Below are 18,408 nucleotides of genomic sequence, written 5' to 3'. Positions count from 1 at the left end.
ACTTTTGCCTAGGTACTCAATTAAATGAAGTTTGTACAGATGATGATGTACTATGAAGTAATGGATTCTGCTAATCATTTGTAATTCAAATGCTACATTTTATATTATTTTTAATCTTATTTTATTATTTTTTAACTTAGGTACTGGGGTTGAACCCAGGACCTCATACATGCTAAGCACACACTCTACCACTGAACTATACCCTCCCCACAAGATGCTACATTTAAAAAAAATCTATGTGAACGCACAAGCTTATTTTTAAATTGTTTCAATCATGAGAAAATATGGCGATGCTTATCAAATTAAAAAAACATTTTGTAAATAAGAAAAAACCCAGAGTGATACCAGCGACTGGCTCACAGCGGTATGCCCAATAACTCCGGTGTCCCTAGTGGCACATTGTAGGACCTCATCCAGTTGCGGGAATGAAAGATTAAGGTTTTCCAGGGCCCTTGCTATCTGTTCTGTTCAGTTGTAAACTTGACCTTGGCTTTTAGGTCTTTGTGAAAGTAGATTTACCAAGATAAATGAAGGAAACGCATATTGGTTTTATTAGCATTAGTTTTAACCTTTAGGCATACGGAATGTGGATCTCTTGCTAATGTTCAGGGCAGCCACGCCTGCCTCTCAACTTCCTATAAGTATTAAATAAAATGCCATCTATCAGAATTCTGCCTCAGAAAGTGAGACCAGTATTCTCCATATCCTTCTTAAAATCTATCATGGGCCATCTTTGTACAAGTTGAGGAAAAAAAGTGATTTGGCGGCCCTGAGAACCCCCCACCCACATATATTAATCCCGAGACTCTGCACGAGTCCCTCCATTGGGAAAGCATTGAAGGTCTGTGTTGAAGTCTTACCTGGGAAGAAGAACACATTAAACTGTGATGACATTGACTTGAATTTAATTCTAAAACGGCCTTGATAGTCACCTAGCAGGATCTGAGGACACAGGATAGAAAACAGGCCAGTTCTGATGAAGAAGGAGATTTTTTGGTGGTGGACAAAGCACAGAATTGAGAAATCGAGAGAGGACACTGGAAGTGGGTCAAGGACAGCAGGTGTCTGGGGACAGTGAATAGCATCTGGGGGAGAGTCCAGAAAGTCCCCAAGGGAAGTTCTGCCCATGATAGTTTTGTTGGCTTTGACCCCGCAGTTTCCTACAGCAGAGTTAAAGATGTGGAAAAGGGGTGTGTGTGTGTGTATAACATACACAATGTTTTATTTTGAGACCTTGATAGGTTTTTCATATGTTCCTGGCTGAGTGGAGTTCACTTCTAATCAAGATCGGAACCTCTCATAGTAACACATTTTAGAAAGTTACAAGGAGGAAGGATGTCCATTATAATGACTCTTGAAATATAATAAGATTCTGGAATGCCTGAAGAATTATAAAATAAGATTAAATTATTGTCACTACAGATTCAAATATAATTCACTGTATCTCATGATCTAAACATTGGCTGTTTCTTACTTTTTAATTCAAAGAATACTTATTGCATCCCTGCTTTTCCAGGTACTAAGCCAGACACCCAGGATACAGTGATGGACAAGACATACAGTCCCTGCCCTCAAGGAGCTAAGATTTGAGTGAGGGCAGTAAACTTATGTGTGCAGACAGAATAGTCTGAGCTAGAGAATAATGGGGCCAGGACACTCACTGGTCAGGGGAGGGCTCGTCCACGTAGTAGCATTAAATTCGAAAGATGCAAGGTGAACAGGATGCAGCATGTTCCTGGATGTAGAAACAACATGCACAAAAGCCCTGAAGTGGGAGAGTCAGGTGCTTCGAAGACTAGGACATCAGTGAAAAGAACCAAATGAGACTGCCAGGTGGGCAGGGGCCAGTTTATTAGGGGTTCCTAGGCTATACAAAGACTTCTGGGTTCCATATGAAGTGCAATGGGAAACCAGTAAAGGGTTTGAAACAGTGAAGTGACAAGATCCAACTTTGATTCTGAGGAAAGCTCTCTAGTGCTATAGAGTGGGGTTGGTCAGGAGCCAAGGATGGGTGGGGAAGTCAGTTAGGAAACTGTTGAAGAGTCCACACCAGCCGAGGAGTGGACAGAAATAGATGGGTTTGAGATACGTTCGGGGTGACACTGATGTGACTTGTTGATAGTTTGGATTTGGGAGATGGTGATGCACAAGGCAGAAGAATCAATGTGTTGCTTAGGTATTTAGTTTGAGCACTTTGATGGGTGCTAGTTATTGAGACTGGGAAGACCATGAGAGTCAAGTTGTGGGTGAAAAACAAGCATTTAATTTGTATTAAGATGTACATGTCTGTGTGACTGCTAAGAGGATATAGTGAGTAGGCAGCTGAATGCAAAGTCTGAAGTTCAGAGAAGATGTACTTTTTAGATCCATCATCTGACAGATACTACTTAAAGCCAGGAGCACTGGTAGAATTACCTAAGGAGACATTATAATGGGATAGGGGAGGAGGGCCCATAGATACCAATATTAAGAAATCAGGTAGAAAAATGTTCTGACAAGGGGATTTAGAAGGAAATACCAGAGAGTGTGAGGGCAGGAAGGCCAATGAGACTGAGGGTGTCAAGAAGGAGGGAGTGATCAGCTGCTGGACATGCCTCCAAGAGTTGAATTCGATGTGGAGAGAAAAGGATTGACTCTTCTTCCAAGTTCTTGCTGAGCTTGGCCGGAGACATTTCAGCAGAGTGGTGGAGTTCTTTAGTAACTAGAGTATTTTGTCAACTAACTAAAACATCTAGTCTTCAAGCATTTTGAATACATGAGGTTGAAGTTAAGTTCTGTAATCCTCTAAGTGAGTCAGAGAAATAGTGGGGAGACTGCAAGATTGAACTCTCATGCTCACAGCTGTATAGCCCTCTGGTTCTTTGTTGCCAAAACAGAGACCAAAGCTTCAAACAACAGAAACTGTTTGGGATGCTTTGGCATTTCTCCTTTGTTCCAATATCAATATCAATCTCAGGTTGAATAGATAAATATAATCGAAGATTTTTACTAATTGTTTTTTATGAATATGTGGAGCAAACAATTATAATAGCAGGGACCTTTCTGAACACTTACTATGTTCAAGGCCCTGTACCATATTCTTTCCAGGTATTAAATAATTTATACCAGCTTTCAGATGAATAAATGAAGGCTCAGTGAAATTATTTAACTTGATCGTGAGTGGCAGAACCCAAACACGAAGTTTTAACCACTAGGCTACCCTGAAATTTGTTAACTAATAAAAATCACTTTGCTTAAAAATGCAAACAATCAAGGATCTCTCTGAAAGTTAGATCAATATTTGTGAGTTCACTTATTTGAAATAGAACGAGTTGCTTTAACAGTTACCAACTGACTTGAAAACAGCTGGGGTAAGTTTGCAAAGTCATATGAGGATTGCAACGATAGCTCAATGAGAGTGTTCAAAAGAAACAAGGCATAAAACCAGCTGTTTGATATTTAGAACCACATATGGTTTTAATATTGCAATTACTGTTTCTAGCTATTCATCCAGAAATATCTAAATCTTGAATTAATTTTAAAATGCTGATCTTAGAGTATTTGGCACATGCAGAATATCAAAGATGGTGTCTTTAGTTTTTTTCCAAAGAGTTGGAACATTGACAACATCTAGGCATTGGTATGATGCATTATTTTATATTTGACTTGAAAACACTTTGAGTTATGGCAAAAATGATATAATATTATTTGTATATAAACTCTTAACAATAGCTATTCTAATAATGTTGTAGTTGCTGAATACACTAAGAGAGCAAATTTTTACTTGCGATTTGTTTCCATGTTAGTTACTTCAATATAAAAATTAATTTAAGTAATGTTTCAGATTTCCATTGCAGGGATGATATTTACTAAGTCTTTCATTGTAACAGCTCCAAAGTAGGCATCTCCATTCAGACAGACAAACAATTATCGGAGGAAACACATTCATGTTAAAAATGATGCCAATGACAGGCTCAGATGGGGTAGGCACTGCATATATCCATTTTTTTTCTTTAAATAGAAAAAGAATACTTTTCACATGTGCAGTAATCACTCCAGTAGCAGGGACTTTTCAATCCAGTAATAATATAGTTAAGTTTATAGAAAATATAACAATATTAGTGAAGCCCAAGTATATAACACTACTATTCAGAAAAGAAAATAGAATTGTGAAATAATATATTTCAAAAATATAAATCATTGTATATGACACCAAAAGAATAGACACCAAACAAAAAAAATAGATGAACTGGACTACAAAAAAATAAAAAAATAAAAACTTCTGTGCTGCAAAGGACACAATTAACAGAGTGAAACAGCAACCCACAATGTGGAAGAAAATATTTGTAAATCACTCTGTCTGATAAGGGGTTATTATCGAAGTATGTAAAGAACTCCTACAACACAACAAAACCGAAACAAACAACCACATTAAAAAGTGAGCACAGGCTAATAAAACATGCTTAACATCACTAATTCTTAGGGAAATGATCATCAAGACCACTGTGGGATACCATCTTACATTCATTAAGATGGCCACTATTAAGAAAAAAAACTCAAATTTACCCCCCCCCAAAGAAGCCCCAGAAAAAAACAGAAAATAATGTTGACGAGGATGGGAGAAATCGGAACCATTGTGCATTGTTGATGGGAATGTAAAAGGGTGCAGCTGCTGTGGAAAACAGTGGTTCCTCAGAAAATTGCAAGTAGAATGATCATATGATCCAGCAATTCCGTTTCTGGGTATGTACCCAAAAGAATCGAAATCAGGGGCTTGAACAGATTTTTGTACATTCATGTTCATAGACGTGTAGAAGCGTTATTCACAGTACCCAAAAATGGGAGCGTCCAGTGTCCATCAGGAGGAGTGGATAAACAAACTGTGGTCTGGTCATGCAGTGGCATATGATTCAGCCTTAAAAAGGAAGAAAGTACTGACACGTGCTACAACATGGTTGAAACTTAAGGACATTATGTTAAGTGAAATAGAGTCACAAAGGGATGAATACAGCATGATTCCACGTACAAGTTACCTAGGGTAGCCAAATTTGTAGAGACAGAAAACAGAATGGTGGTTGCCAGGGGCTGGGAGTAGTGGTGGTGGTGGGGGTGAGAAATGGGGAGTTATTTTTTGATAGGTCCAGAGGCAAGATGAAAAGTTATGGATGGTGGGGATGATTATACGATGTGAAAGTACTTAATGCCACTGAACTGTACGCTTAAAAATGGTTAAGATGGTAAACTTTGTTATGTATATTTTACTAGGATTTAAAAAAAAAGATATATACAAATCATTGTAAGCTGTGTGGCTGTAAAAAGTTTGGAAGAGAAATTTAAGTTATAAGAGGCTGCATGGACATTGGTAATTAATTAAGAATGAATCTGAAAATATTTTCAGAGCTCCTTCATACATAATCAGGTACCTATGGCTATATGATGTCTAATTACATATATAATTGTATATCCAATTATGTCATTATATATAATGTAAAATCTACTGTGTTCTCTTTGGTGATGAGGATTTTCTGGAGTTGATGATGAAAGGAACAGTATACAGTAAGTTCAATTCAGATATCCTACTGTGTTGCAGATCCGTGGCCCCTGGTCCACGTGGTTTGGAGACACAATGACACGTGGCAGCTCTTGGAAACTCTGGCTCTGGGCGGCCCTGCTGCTGCTTCCTGCTTCCGCTTCCGTGACGGTCAGGGACAAGACAGGTATCCAGGCCACCTCCTTGTTTGCTCACCAAATGTTATTTATAAATAACATCTATACATGTTCATGTAAATGTCTTCATATCTAAAAGTGATGAAAGTAAATCTTGTTAAGGTTGAACAGGTCGTCGATTAAATCTACTAGCACAAAATAGATAATAACTTATTGTTTCTCCCATTTACCTTCACATCACACATTAAGATTTTCTAAAGTTACCTCATTTTTTCATATGTCTAAATAGCCTTTTCTTTCTCTCACTGATATTTACAAATAGAAAGATGTGTGTGCATCTCTGTGTGTATGTATATATATATATATATATATATATCTCCCTTTCCCTCATTAAATTATAAGTTATTCAAGTTATTCAAATTGTAAGTATGAAAACCCATCACCATTTAGGATTAACCAGGGACAGAGCTAATGTTAATTAAGGAAAAGTGAAAAACAGAATTGGAGCCATAGAAGGAAATGTAGTTTAATTATGTCTCAGTTTTATGTGTCTCAGTCTCAGATGTGGTGAACAAATGATCAACAGTCCTAGAGCATTTTTTGATCTAAATAGGTAAAATTTATTTGCAGTTCTTAAAGTATCAACCTCATAAATACTTCCAAAGGACTGAAGGCAGTTTGAAGTAATTACTTCCACCTCTGATTTTTAAAAATGATTACGTGGCTAATTTGGAAAACTTTTCTTGAATACTGAGTATGTGTAACTCACTGGTCTAGATGGACTTCGTATTACGAACTGGACACATTGAAAAGCCATTTGCTAGGCAAAGAGAAAATTCAACCCTTCTATGCAAAGCATCACATACGACATATTCTGACCATTGTCACAGTGATGATGTGTTCTGAGACCATGAGTCTTACTGCGCTTACTCTTTGAAACATTTCTTTAATAATTTTTGCAAAACAGGTATAGACACACCCTAGCAGAGACTTTTGAGTCTGAAGTATACTCATACAATAAAAAAATCTTTTATAAAGATTTAACAAATCTTAGCCTCTCAGAGCATTTTGTAAGTCTTTACAATTTTTTGAATTAATTTGGCATGAGGTACATTTCATAAAATAATCGACATGAAAGTATAAATATTCTAACACCATATAAATGACATCCTATGGCTGTCATACTTTTGGGAGGAGGAAAACTCTTCAGAGAAATCAGGAGTAACTCATGACAAATAGAAGTACATAAGAAAACAAACTTATGGTTACCAAGGGGAAAAGGGGAGGAGGGATAAATCAGGAGTTTGGGATTTGCAGATACTAACTACTATATATAAAATTAACAACAAGGTCCTACTGTATAGCACAAGGAACTGTATTCAACACCTTGTAATAACCTACAATGAAAAAGAAAGTGAAAAGAATATATCTGTAACTGAATTATTATGTTATACACCAGACAGTAACACTCAACATTGTAAATTAACCATACATAAATTAAAAAAAGTACACAGGGCAGATTTTATTCTGATAATGTTGCTTTTCTTCTGAATTTATTTACATCTCTCCCTTTTAAGAGACATCCTAGGTAATGCAATTTGCTACTTAATCAGAGGGGCCAGGGCTTTTTCGGTCAGAAAAGAAAATGAGTCAGTTGCTAGGCACATGCTAGTGTTCCTGAAGATAATGATTTGAAGGATCTACGTAAATGGTTTTCCAGTTCTAGTGGGAGCAAGAATCACCAGGGGTATTGATTCTGGAGTCTCACTCCTGGAGATCTCTCTTACGCAGGACAACCTGGGGTGAGATTCAGTAATTAACATTTTTAACCAGCTCCCCACGTGAACGTAACGCAGTGTGTTTGAGGCAAACAGAGAAATACTTGCCTTTGGGACAAGTAACTTTCTTTTTTTTTAATTTTTTTCTCAGCTGTTTATCTTCCGCCATATGCTACCAGGCTCCGTTAATTTTATTCCATTTTATTGATTAATTAATTTTGCCTTTAATAACTCTTTATTTTGTGTGTGCGTAAAAACATTTGATGTGAACTTTACTCTCGACAAATTTCTAAGTGTATAATACAGTACTGTCCACAATTTTGTACAACGGATCTCTAGAATTTAATCATCTGGTGTTAACTGAAACTTCCCCCTCTTGGGATTCCCCTGAATGTTTTGGTCTTGTAGCTTTGGTAATTCAATTCTTTTTTTTTTTTAAATGAAGTATAGTTGATTTACAATGTTGTATTAGTTTCTGGCGTACAGCACAGTGATTCATTCATACATATATATATATTTTTCATATTCTTTTCCACTGTAGATTACTGCAAGCCATTGAATAGAGTTCCTTGATAACTCAACACTTGAAGGTTATATTGTATATGGGACTACTGAAATGCATATATTCTGACCCAATTTACTTTACCCAATTAATCTTTCTGAAAGATTTTCCTCCAAGTGTGAATTCAAAATTAATCTGAACCCTCACAGACAAAGAAAACAAACTTATGGTTACCAGGGGGGCAAGAGGGTGGGAAGGGATAAACTGGGAGCTTGAGATTTGCAGATATTAACTACTAAATATAAAATAGATAAACAACAATTTTCTTCTATATAGCACAGGGAACTATATTCATAACCTCATAGCAACCTATATTGAAAAAAATCTAAAAATGAATATATGTATGTACATGCATGACTGGAACACTATGCTGTATACCAGAAATTGACAAAACATTGTAAACTGACTATACTTCAATTAAAAAATAATAAAAAGAAAAAGAAAATTAAAAAAATTAATCTGAATGCTAATCAGTCACATAACATGAAGCACTGAGGGAAATTAATAAAGAAGAAAAAGGAAGAGCTGATTTTCATCAGGCCATTTGGTGGGAGGTGCTGGTGAAACACATGCTAAACGTACCATGGAAATTGCTTGACTTCAAGTTGCGTTTGCCTTCATTGAAAATGTCAGCACAGCACTGTCAGAGGGATTACTGAAGAGCAGGACACGCCGGGCACAGCCTGCCAGGGGCTCTTCTGTGTCTTGTGTATCTGACTCACAGCGCAAGGTTTCCTTTTTGGTTTCCTCATGTGCAGACCTGCGCGTGTGGTCACTAACCATTTACCGGAGGGAAGTGATTACAGCTAAAAATAAAATATAGCAAATCTGAGGGAGAGGCTAGGGTTTCAGCTCTGGACTCTGAGAAGTTGTCAACAGTCTGCTATTAAACCTAAATATACGAAGGATAAATGGAGTCTTTTAATTGCTTTGCTTGACTCTGTGGTGTGCTGAACGATTACTTGCAGTGTTGGCCCAGTTGAGACAGAATTCAGAGTCATATGGGGCGATTCAATAACTCTGAATATTAAAATCTGGAAGCTATTAAGAATTATTTATTTTACATTCTGTCGTAAGTTTTACTTTTATATTGTGATTATGAGATAAGGCAGATTTGCATATTTTCAGGCTGCACATAAATAGTTTGAATATGGCCTTTTCGACTAGTTGTCAAAAGACGTATGGGAAGAGAGTTGTATGAACGAATCCACGTTGCACAGACCATCTCAAACTTGCTATAATCCGTTTCTTAAAACTTTCCTCTATAACAGAAGCTTATGTGTCAAATAATTAAAGGTTCCTCTTTCTCTACTTTTCTAAAGCCAAAGTACTGAGTTATCGTCAAAAGTAATAAAAACAGAAAACAGGGCAAGAAAGAGCAGCAAAGCCAGCCAGACTTAATAAAGAGAGACGTGATTGAATGTCATTTCTTTCACTTATGATAGTAAAACTTCAGGTTCAATTTCTTGATGGAATTAATTATCACTGGAGGTCTCCAACTATAAATATACACCATTTTAAACTAGTTTTCTACTGAGTATAAGGAAAAACTATTCTGAAATTTGGCTTTTACTAACTGACACACACTGCATTCTTTTTTTTTGTTGTTCTTTTTATTTAATGGAAGTATGGTCAGTTTACAATGCTGGGTCAACTTCCGGTGTACAGTATGATGTTTCAGTCACATACACATACATATATCTCTTTTTGTATTTTTTTCATTATCAGTTATGACAAGATATTGAATATAGTTCCCTGTGCTATACAGTAGAAATTTGTTCTTTATCTATTTTATATGTAGTAGTTTGTATCTACAAATCTCAGACTCCCAATTTACCCCTTCTCACCTCCTTTCCCCCTGGTAACCACAAGTTTGTTTTCTATGTCTGTGAGTCTGTTTCTGTTTTGTAAATATGTTCATTTGTGTCTTTTTTTTTCAATTTCACATATGAATAATATCGTATGGTATTTTTCTTTCTCAATACATGGTATATGTATTTTTAGTTTTTTGAGGAATCTCCACACTGTTTTCCATAATGGCTGCACCAAACTACATTCCCACCAACAGACACACTGCACTCTTATACTCAGAGCAGAACATATGCTGTCAGATAGAGAAATTTATTTTGTGTTTTGAAGAATTCCTTATTTTTAATATGGTAACATCTAAGAACCCTACTACTGGCAAATGTACTTTGTAACTGGTGAATTTTTGAAGTTCGGGAAAGCTTCACAATTATTAAATAAAGATTATAGCTCTTAACCAGGTATTCTCCTTCAGAGGGACAGCTTTGGATAAAAAAAAAAGTATTGGATGGAGGGTACAGCTAAGTTGTAGAGTGTGTGCTTAGCATGCATGAGGTCCTGGGTTCAACTCCCAGTACCTCCCCTAAAAAATAAATAAATAAACCTAATTACACCCCCAAAATAAAAAATAAATCAAAAACAAATAAGCAGTAAAGTTTCTGTGACAGCTCATTACCTCTTTTAACTAGCTGGGTTCCCATTTTTTTCCTCTTGTTTGGTGACTTTTCCAGATTTATTTTGTTATGTTCTGGTCCAACGTTCATTACCTACTTTTGTTAACCACTGTATTTCTACCAACCTGTAATATTTAATCAGAGGTATTATCAAAGTCTGAAGTGTACAGGATCCTGAGGGGCACTAGTAATCAAATGAAAGGGGTCTGTCAACAGGAAGTCTGTCAGCCCGTAAAAAAGTGCAAAACATCAAAAGGCTCTTATTTTGATCCATTTATGAAAAGAAAGCAAACTAGTTCTCTGTCTATGGTAAATTGCTGCTGTTCATCTTCCCCACTGCTAATCTTGAGACAAATGTTGTGATATGAGTTTTGTCACTAAAGGTACAGAAAACAATTTTCCCTTATGCATGTTAGAAAACAAGAGCGCTACCTGTCAGATGGCCCTCATCAAAAACCCACAAGAAGCAAATGCTGGCGAGGATGTGGAGAAAAGGGAACCCTCCTACATTGCTGGTGGGAATGTAAGCTGGTGCAGCCACTGTGGAAAATAGTATGGAGGTTCCTCAAAAACAAAACAAAGTAGTATGGGCATTCTAAACATAGAACTACCATATGACCTGGCAGTCCCACTCCTGGGTATATATCTGAATAAAACAAAAACACTAATTTGAAAAGATACATGCACCCCAGTGTTAATGACAATATTATTAACAATACCAAAGACACGGAAGCAACCTAAATGTCCATTGATAGATGACTGGATAAAGAAGTTGTGGTATATTTATACAGTGGAATACTACTCAGCCATAAAAAAGAATAAAATAATGCCATTTGCAGCACCCTGGATGAACTTGGAGGGCATTATGCTAAGTGAAATAAGTCAGACAGAGAAAGACAAACTCTATAAGATATCACTTATATGTGGAATCTAAAAAGATACAACAAACTAGTGAATATAACAAAAAAGAAGCAGACTCACAGATGTAGAGAACAATCTAGTGGTTACCAGTGGGGAGAGGGAAGGTGGGGCAATATAGGCATGGGGGTTAAGAGGTACAAACTATCATGTATAAAATAAGCTGTAAGAATATATTGTACACCACCACGAATATAGCCAATATTTTATAATAACTCTAAATGGAATATAATCTGTAAAGATATTGAACCACTGTATTATCCACCTGAAACTAACATAATATTATACATCAACTATGCCTCAATGGAAAAAAAAAAGAATGATAAATAGAATGTCTATGGAACTAGGCAGATTTGACTGTGATTTTACAGGTAATAATAATTCCATTATATATCATGTGTACTCCTGAGGATATGAAGAAATGGAAAAAATAAATCAGGAAAAATGGACAATAGAGAGAAACATTGAAATTTCTCAGACTATAGCCGTTGTCCCTCTTCCCATGTCCCCTCACTCCCTGTGTGACCCTATCCATGCCTGTGGCTTTAAATATGATGGACACGTCAACCATTTGCAAATTTACTCCACAGCCTGAACCTCTCTTCTGAGTTCCACACCCATATTTCTTTCTCTCTTTCTCTTTAAATTGAAGTGTAGTCAGTTTACAATGTTGTGTCGATTTCTGGTGCACAGCATCATGTTTCAGTCATACGACGGCACCTTGAACTTAACATTTGTAAGCCTTCTCTCTTCCACCACAGATTACTTTACTCCTGGTCCAATCTCCTTTTCTTCCTCCAGTGGGATTCATTTCAGTAAACTAAACTTTTAGTCGGCCGAACCAGCCAACTCTCCCTCCTCCCTCTGTTCAATCTGTTATCACATCCTATTGATTCTTGTATCTCAAGTCCTGTATGTCAACTCCATCCCCCTTCTCCATCTTCCCTGTCACCTCCTTAGTCCAAGCTACCACCATATCTGTCCTCAGAGTATGAGCTTTCAAGTAAGGTTGCCAGATAAAGTACCGGCCACCCAATTAAGTTTGAAGCTGGATAAATAATGAAAATATTTTCGCATGCCTATGTTCCAGGCATTGCATCAGAAATACTTATACTAAAAATAGTTTTGTTACTTATCTGACATTCACATTTCATTGGGTATTTGTGTTTTTATTTGCTGTATTTGGCAAGCCTTTGTGGTGGAAGGGAGGAGGGGAGGTTTTATTACATAGCGTTGTCAGGGAAGGCTGCCCCCCTGTGGGGACAGTTAAGCAGAGACATGAAGGCAGTGAGAAGGGGAGGCATGTGATCACTGGGGAAGCAGCACATCCCAAGGTCCTGAGGCCAGGGCATGCATGACATATGGTTGAAATAACAAGGAAGGCCAGGAGACTGGAGTCCAGTGGGTGTGGAGAGGGCCAATGAGGGACACGTACTGCTCCGAAGTGGACGTGTGCTTTGTGTGTTGTTAAAATCTGATTTCTAAGTCTGCAGGGTCAAAGGCTAGGGCTTGGACTCTGGTAAATTCAGCAAAGCAATAAAAACTGCCCTGTAAGACCTCTTGGGAGACGGTCAAACCTTGGCCTCTAGGATTGTGAACGGGTAGGCTTCTGAATTTATATCTTCCTGTATCATATCGTCCCTAAAGACCTCTCAACAAGCCTTAATTCACAGTTAATTTGATGCTGTAACATTGTGTTGTTGATAACACATTCACTTAAGTACAGGTGTGTGGAAACACAGATACTGAGCAAAGTTAAACTATAAATTATATGTCCCCTAGACAAATTATGTATTTCCTTTCTTTGCAGCCAGTAAAGTGGTGTATTTATAGCTTAATACTGAGAACCTTCTACAGGTGTACAGATGTCCTACAACATGTTTGCATTTATTTCCCAGGGTGCCTCTCATTTTAACTTTTCCCTTTGTCTTTGTGCTGCATGAGAAATGACCTCACCTCTTGGTTTTTCCTAAGGCCAGAGGCCTCTGGAGCCACTTTCTATATGAGCATCAGCAAAATACACACATCTTTAGGTCTTTGGTCAGTTGGAAACAATGAGAAATTCAAAAAATGGATTTTAACTGCTCTGGGCTTTTTAGCTATTTGAGAAGAGAAAGACAAAATCCAACACTCCTTCAGTGAACACTAGATTAAATTGAAGAATTTTATGAGTGGGTTCAGAAATACCAGAACAATGATAGGAAAAATGTGTTTCAAAAGACATGTGATATGGGGGGGAGGGTATAGCTCAGTGGTAGAGTGATTGCTTAGCGTGCTTGAGGTCGCAGATTCAGTCCCTAATAACCCCATTGAAAAGTAAAATAAAATCAATCAATCAATAAACCTAACTACCCCCTCCCCAAAGAATTAAAAAAACAAAGACATGTAATTTAATCTCAAGACTAGAATGCTTTACAGTATACAAGGAGGCCCAGGCAGCAGGTGAGAACATAGCTTAAGGATTTAGAGATTAAGGACCAAGTGTTTTTTTAAATTTAAGTACATGTTTCAAACTGAGAGTGGAGACAAAATTATTTCTACTAAAGCATGAGGACAGTATCCTCGGTGCTCTGTTATTTTGTTTAGAACATGATTTCAAGAAGCATGTTTGATACAGAGAAAAAAAAGTTGGAGAGAAAGGAAACGGATTTTATTTCAACTTTGCGGGTGAAAGTCACATAGGGTCTCTTGAATGATTTGTTCTTAGGTCCTTAGGATTCTAATCTTTACAGGGAGAGAAGGAAAAACATATTTTTTAAATGTTTGTAATTTTTGGTAAATAAGCTAGATAAAATCTAGATAATCTCCCCCAAATCTGACCTAGCTTCCTTCATTTCTGGTCCCTTTGTCCCCCGTCAGTATCCTTCCAGCCCCATTATAAGCCACTCAAATCCTACAGGCCACGTCAGGAGGAAAGTGGGTCTGACAATCACGAACAACGTCATAGCTTGAATTTGTCAAAAACACTGGCGTTTGTGTTTCAGGACGTCTGTTGATTAAGGTCCCTGAAGTCGTGCATCTTTTGTGCTGGAATCTTAGTACTTTTGAAAGGTTCCCGAGAGCCTTTGAAATGACACTGCTGCTGGGATGCTCCCATCTACCTGACAGGATGCTTAGATGTTTGGGTCTTATCAGTAGTTCTTCAAGATACACTCAGGTTTATGCAAAATGTATGCTTTATTTATATTAAAATGTATGTGTCAATACTTAAAAGAAATTCACATATCCAACCATTGATAGCCACTTCGATTGTGTTGCCGTTTCAATGCAGCGGACCGTAAGACTCATGCATTCAGTTTGCTGTGCCTTGAATCTTACCCCCAAATAATTAACACTTAGTTTTCATTTGTTTTCTTCAGCTTTTCACAGCAAAGTGCATATTCAAAAGATATAAAGCTGTACTTGGTTTTCATAAACTAAAGACTTTGGTGAAGAAATGCTTTCATAAACATTGCTGGAAATGCTCAGTTTTATTCACTTCACAGTGACAGGTTTATTACTTGGACACCATCGTATATTCATTAAGTTCTCACAAGAATTTAAATAAGATATATACTGTTTCCACCTTGGCAACAGGCCAGCGTACTTTCTGCTCTTTATCTGTGTGTCATAGTTTGAAGTTCCTCCTTCTGTCTGGGCATTTGGTTTGCTGGTCACCTATTGGACCTTCCTTACATATGTTGTGAAGAATTTAAAGTTAACCTCATTGATTACAGTCATATAGTCATTTAAAGTCATTATTAAAGTTTAATCTGAATTTCAGAGTTTTGTTGTGCAAGAGAATCATTTTTAGCTTAAAATATTTTTCTCATAGACATGCTATTTTTCTTTGAGGTCATCAAATCTTAGGTGCACAGTGCAATGAATTTTTGCATATGTATTTATACATCTGTGAAACTGCCACTCAGATCAAAATATAGAAAATTTCCAGAATCCCAGAAGGCTTTCCTGTATCCACTCCCACTGACACCCCATTAAGGGAACCAGTACTTTGACATAGATGAGTCATACAATCTCTTGAGCTTCATGTAAATGGAATTATGCAGTTTGGGAATGATATTTTTTCCACTTAATATTATATCTGTGAGATTCCTCCAGGTTGTTGCAGGTAGCAGTCATTCATCCTTTTTTATTGCTAGCATTTTCCGTTGTATATACCACAGTTTGTCTATTTATCCCCTGTTGTCAGTGAGCATTTGGGTTGTTCCTGGTGTCAGATTATTATGAGTCATGCTGCAAGGAATAGTCTCTTCTAAAAGAGCCATTACACCCATTCTTGTACTCATTTCTCTTGGGTCATTGGATTTCCGGGTGAAAGGGTTCATGAATATTTAGCTTTAGTCAGTGCTGCCAAACAGTTTTCTGAAGTGGTTGTGCTAACTTCCACTCCCACAAGCAACTCACTCCACATCCTCATCTGTGCTGTGTGTTTTCAGTGCTTTAAGTTTTAGCCATTCAGTGCTATCTCATTGTGGTTTTACTGTGCAACTCCCTGATGACTAATGGTGTTGGGCACCTTCTTATATGTGGGTTGGCAGGTTGGACATTCTCTTTTGTGAAGTGCTTATTAGATTATTTTGGGGGGCACATTTTTGAATTAAGGTTTTTAATCTTTTTCTCATTGATTTGTGAGAACTCTTTGTATGTTCTGGAGACAATGTTTTATTGGCTATATGTATTGTAATAGTCTGTGACTAGCCTTTTCACTCTTTTAATGTTGTCTTTTGATTGTTCAGATTTTAATTTTAATGTAGTCCCATTTATCAATCTTTTATAATTAGTGCTTTCTCTGTCCCTATCAAGAAATCTTTCTACTCCAAGTTCATAAAGATTTCATGTCTTTCTGTAGTCCTTAATCATTTTACCTTTTATGTTTAAATCTAAGATCATCTCTCATTAATTTCTGTTGGTGGTGTGAGCTAAGGGTCAAGTTTCAGTGTTTTTCTATATGGGCATTCAGTGGACCCAAAATCACTGATTGAAGAGACAATCCTTTTCCCATTGAGTTGCAGTGGCCCTTTTGTGGTAAATAAGGAGACCATATGTGTACAGACCTCTGTTTGAACTATCCCTTCCATTGGTCTAGTTATCTATAGGTGCACCAACAGCTGGGTATAAAAATACCCCGTGTCTGATTGTGTGCATTCTCCAGCTTCTTTCTCTTCAGTTTTGCCTTAGCTATTCTAGTTGTTTGGGAGTTATATATCAATTTGAGGATCAGCTTGTCAGTTCTCACATATACACAGTCACAGACACACACGCACAGCCTGTTGGGATGTTCACTGATATTGCACTAAAACTAGAGATAAAATTAAGAATTGACGTCTCAACAGTATTGAGTCTTCCAGCCTAAATACTTGGTTAATCCATTCAGTTACTTAGGCTTTTATTTCTGTCTGCAACTTTCTATAGTTTTCAGTGCCAGAGATCTCGATGAGGTGTTTGGTTTTTATAAAAACAATTATGAACTCAGATTACAAAATGGGTATGATTTCAATTTTCTCCCCCAAAAAAAGAGTAATGTTTACAAATTTTCCAGCTTTGTTATTATTATTTAGGACCTGCAATCATGTTCAGATCTCTGAGAGAGGAATTTCCAAAGTAGCTAAGTAATCTCTAAAATTATTCAGTGCTGTAATTTTAATTGTGTATATTGCAGCTTTTAGATCTGATTAAGTGGTAGCATGATTTATAATCTGATTTATTCTTCTAGTTAAATATAGTAAGCTGATGCTCTGTCACCACCCCTGAGGTCTGGGCTACATTTGTTAAATGAAATGCTGAGAAACTGAACAGTTAACAAGGAGAACTGGTAGTTTCCACTTTCCACAGAGCAGGAGAGCAATTTGGTTTTCAGCAGTTTATCTCCTCTCTGTAATAAAACCTTCAACATCATTAACCAAAATCTAATTTTTAGATGTGGAAGATTAAGCTTCTGATTGCATGACACCAAAATTGTGCATCAATTTTGCTCAAGAATCTTCCAGTTGTACAGTTACCCTGGGATATTCTAAAATTTGGCTGCAATTTTGTCTGAATTGGCTATAAACTTCCTAGAATCAAGACCAATTTAAATTTAAACATATCCCAGATAATAAAAAAAATTAGTATATGCATGAACATTACCATATTAGTGTGTTGTGGTGGTATCAAATGCATAATCACTGTGAGTGGAGGCTAACTTTATCTTCTATTTCTTTGAATATCATTAATTGCCTTAGCACATCTTTAGTTTGTTCTCAGTGATTTTTGTCTCATTCTTTGGTCATTATAGGCCACTTTTGTATGGCAGAGGTCTTCACTTTGGCTTTGTATTTTTATTTTAATGACTTCCCTTTGTGTCGCTGCCTTAATCAGTTCAGACTGCTCTAACAGGAATACCATAGGATTGGTGGCTTAAACAACAGATGTGTATGTCACACGGCTCTGGAGGCTCAGACATCTGAGGTCAGGTGCCCAGAGCCAAGTTCTGGTGATGCCCTCCTCCTCGCTGCCTCACAAGGCAGAGAGAGAGAAAGAGCTCCTGTTTCTCCATCCCCTTATAAGGATATCAGTTCCATTACAAAAGCTCCACCCTCTATGACCTCATCCAAACCTGATCACCTCCCAAAGGCCCACCTCCAAATACCATCGCAGTGGGATTAAGACTTAAGTATATGCATTTTTTCAGAGGACACATTTTGTCCATAGTAGTCCCCTTCTGCTCTAAAGTTTAATATCACCTAATACCAAAACCTGAATCAAAGTTCTGTTAAAATGGCAGTAGGTCACTGCATTTATTTATTTATTTTATTGAAATATAGTCAGTTTACAATGTTATGTCAGTTTCTGGTGTACAGCATAATATTCCAGTCATACATATACATACATATATCCCTTTTCATATTCTATTTCATTATAGGTTACTACAAGATAGTTAATATAGTTCCCTGGGCTATAAAGAAGAAACTTGTTGTTCATCTATTTTATATATAGTAGTTAGTATTTGCAAATCTCCAACTCTGTTTATCCCTTCCCATTCTCT

General features: G+C 37.0%; 1 protein-coding gene across 1 annotated transcript in view; it reads left to right on the top strand.

Annotated features, from left to right (window-relative positions):
- COL19A1 (collagen type XIX alpha 1 chain) overlaps positions 1 to 18,408 on the top strand; it is a 332,279-nt gene that overhangs the window by 6,126 nt on the left and 307,745 nt on the right. Inside the window, exon 2 of the mRNA XM_072965486.1 lies at positions 5,570 to 5,696. Coding sequence (XP_072821587.1) covers positions 5,606 to 5,696 — 91 coding nt within the window. The 5' untranslated portion in view covers positions 5,570 to 5,605. The remainder of the gene's footprint in view (positions 1 to 5,569; positions 5,697 to 18,408) is intronic.

The sequence above is a fragment of the Vicugna pacos genome, chromosome 8 (genome assembly GCF_048564905.1).
Source record: "Vicugna pacos chromosome 8, VicPac4, whole genome shotgun sequence".
NCBI classification, from domain to species: Eukaryota; Metazoa; Chordata; class Mammalia; order Artiodactyla; family Camelidae; genus Vicugna; species Vicugna pacos.
Note: the sequence above shows the minus strand (reverse complement) of the source record. Positions and strands in the feature narration are given on the sequence as shown.